Genomic DNA, 2,919 nt, shown 5'->3' on the forward strand with positions numbered 1-2,919 from the left:
TAAATTAGAACTTAGACATGACAGAAAATATTTAAAACTGGAGATTGGCTGAATGGCCAGTGGTCATTGAAATAAAGGAAAAATCAAAAGGTCCCTGGAATTTACTGTGCAAAAATGGCTCAAGCATTTAATCATAGCTATTCAGGAGGCAGAGATCTGAGGTTTGTGGTTCAAATCCAGCTGGGGAAGGAAAATCCAAAACAGTCTGATAACCAATTAACCACCAAAAAACTGGAAGTAGCCACAGACAAATGATGCTTCTAGACTCATCCTAAACAAACTTGTGTTATCTATATTTCCACTATTGTAAGTACAAATACAGGCCAGATTCTTAACAAGAGAATACAATTTTTCTTCTATTTTCTAATAGCATAACATCAGATAAGATAATGGTAAATTAAGAGAAGGGATTGAAGAAAATAATAATAACCATCAGAAAACAACTGAGATCAGTCTTAAGCATCAGAGTAATACTTACAGCCATTCTGTTTACATATCCACTGTAAACAGTTGACTCGAGCAGTATGTCCGTTCAGGTTGGTTACAACCACCCTTTTCTATAGGAAAAAAATAGCTGTTATTTAGAATTTAAAACATAGAGGAATTAAGAAATTAGTAAAAATCAGCTTTCAGCATTTTTGACACTAAAAAGGTGAGAGCCATAGCTCTTCAGTTGATATGTTTTTCAGTCACTGTTACAAGACTAGAAACAGTAAAATCCTTTTTTTTTCCTCACCAAATTACTCAATACATGAGCATCCTTACTTCATCCACTGCAGAATATTTCAGTTATATGACTGCTCTTTGTAAACCCTTTCTCTTTTTCTATGGCAGTACTAGGATTTCAACTCATGGTCTCACACTTGGTAAGAAAGCATTCTACCTCTTAAGTTACACTTCCAACCCTTTTTACTTTCATTTTTCATACTGGATCTTGATTGTTGACTGGGGCCTGCTTCAGACACAATCCTCTCCAACGGCTGGGATTCTTAGTATGAGCCATCTTGCCTGACCTTTTTACAGCCCCTCCTCTATTTGTTGTCTACAGCACTGGCTTCATGTCTGCTTATATGCCAACCACAATTCCCACAGCTGGGAAAAAAGGAACATAGAGGCAAAGGTGCATAAACTAATATATTGTACACAAACTAGTATACTGTACACATTTTCTGTTATTTCATTTTTCCTCCAACAGACTGAGCACTCCTTAATAAGTAGTTAATTACTCCTAACCCAGTGCTATCTCAAAGAGAATGCTGAAAAAGGTACTGAATGAGTATCATTCCCTAAACTGTATTTAAACATTTCACCTGCTTTACATCTATATTTAATCAAATGCACAAGCAACAAGTTGAGTGCTGGTGGCTCTTGCCTGTAATCCTTACTACTAGAAGAACTAGGGAGGCTGAGAGTAGTAGGATCAAGGTTGGCGGCCAACCTGCACAGAAAAGTTCCAAAGACCTTATCTCGAAAATAACTAGTAAAAGCCTTGGATTATTAATTAAGGCCTCTCTCCTCTATCTGTGCCTTGAATACTAGGGGTAATACATTTAATTACAACAGTCTAATATTCTGAATTCACTCTAAAGTAGAAAAAATGGGGATTTCTTTGACATTTTGTCATTTAATGAATGTGACCAAAAAAAATTAAAGCACCACCAAAAATTTGGCTGTAGGAGTGGCTGAAGTCAGCACAGCAAACAGAGGGTCTGAGTTCAAACTCCAGAATGTGCAAAATACACACACACACACACACACACACACACACACACAAATCTAACAAAACAAAGTGCTTCTTAGGCTCAGTACTTTTTATATTAAATATCTCTTAACACGGCCACAATGTTACTATTTACAATGGGATGGAAAGCACTGGAGTATATCCATTAAAAAGACATCTACCACTGACTGAGTCCTACCTTTAGTGGTAACCCTACAGTTTATTCTTGCTCTTTCAAGCTTTCTCTTGCTATTCATGAGTAAATGGCAAGCAACAGTAAGAAGAAGAAAAAAACAAGCAAGCTGTAGTAGGGAAAAATAATTTTCCATATGAAAAGCTGAATCTGCATAGACTGAGAATAACAATTTTTAATCACATTAATAAAGCAGTATGATAAGAAACAGAGCCAACACCTCTACTGGACCTTAATTTCTGGCTTCATCATTTATACTAAGGCTCTTATTGAGCTGTGTGGTGTGTTAGTTCAGGGCAAGGGAAAGTCTGCCTTATATTATCAGTCCTTTAAAAAAAAAAATCAATATGTGTGCTAACGGATACTAAGGACAACACAGAACCAAGTGAGATGCCATCTGTAGGAAGATGGCTTTTATTCCTTTCAAAACCCAAACTGATCCTCTGAACAACACCACAGACCCTGAGACAGCAAGCTTCAGAAATTAATCTTACTCGGGCTTCTCGGCGGGGTCACAGTCAGGACCCCGGCGGCGGGAATCCAGGCTAGGGACAAGCCCCGGGCGTCGGGAGACCGCTCCCGCCCCGAGACTAAACCCAGGCCGAGCCCCACCGCGCACCGGGCCTCCCCGCCGCGGGCAGCGACTCACAGCCCGCCCGGCACGCCCAGCAGGGTCCGCCGGCCCCCTCGTACCTGGGGGTCATACAGAACCACCGAGCAGGACGTGCCGAAAGCTAAAAGCCCTCCGTGCCCGGGGCTCCAGCTCAAAGCTCCGCGGACTCGGTTCGGGCAGCAAAACACGTGAGAAACCTCAAGCACAGGCGCCACCATGATGCCAGCTGGTCAGCGGCGGAGAGACCGGGCGTGCACTTCCGCTCTGGGAGCGGAACTACTCCCGGGCCGCCTCTCCCTCAGGCGTCTGCCGGACCTCATTTCCAAACCGGCACGGGGGGCGTGGCGAGGATGACCCCGCCCCTGGAATAGGCCCCGCCCTGCCCCGCCTGCC

The 2,919-nt window shown here is 42.7% G+C and overlaps 1 protein-coding gene across 1 annotated transcript in view; it reads right to left on the minus strand.

The window, feature by feature from the left end:
* Elp2 (elongator acetyltransferase complex subunit 2) overlaps nt 1–2,793 on the minus strand; it is a 35,125-nt gene extending 32,332 nt beyond the window's left edge. Inside the window, exons 1-2 of the mRNA XM_070029314.1 lie at nt 2,607–2,793; nt 479–557 (exon numbers count right to left, since the gene is read on the minus strand). Coding sequence (XP_069885415.1) covers nt 479–557; nt 2,607–2,744 — 217 coding nt within the window. The 5' untranslated portion in view covers nt 2,745–2,793. The remainder of the gene's footprint in view (nt 1–478; nt 558–2,606) is intronic.
* Between the last annotated feature and the right edge of the window lie 126 nt (nt 2,794–2,919).

Source organism: Dipodomys merriami, unplaced genomic scaffold (genome assembly GCF_024711535.1).
Source record: "Dipodomys merriami isolate MVZ:Mamm:240054 unplaced genomic scaffold, mDipMer1.0.p SCAF_2, whole genome shotgun sequence".
NCBI classification, from domain to species: Eukaryota; Metazoa; Chordata; class Mammalia; order Rodentia; family Heteromyidae; genus Dipodomys; species Dipodomys merriami.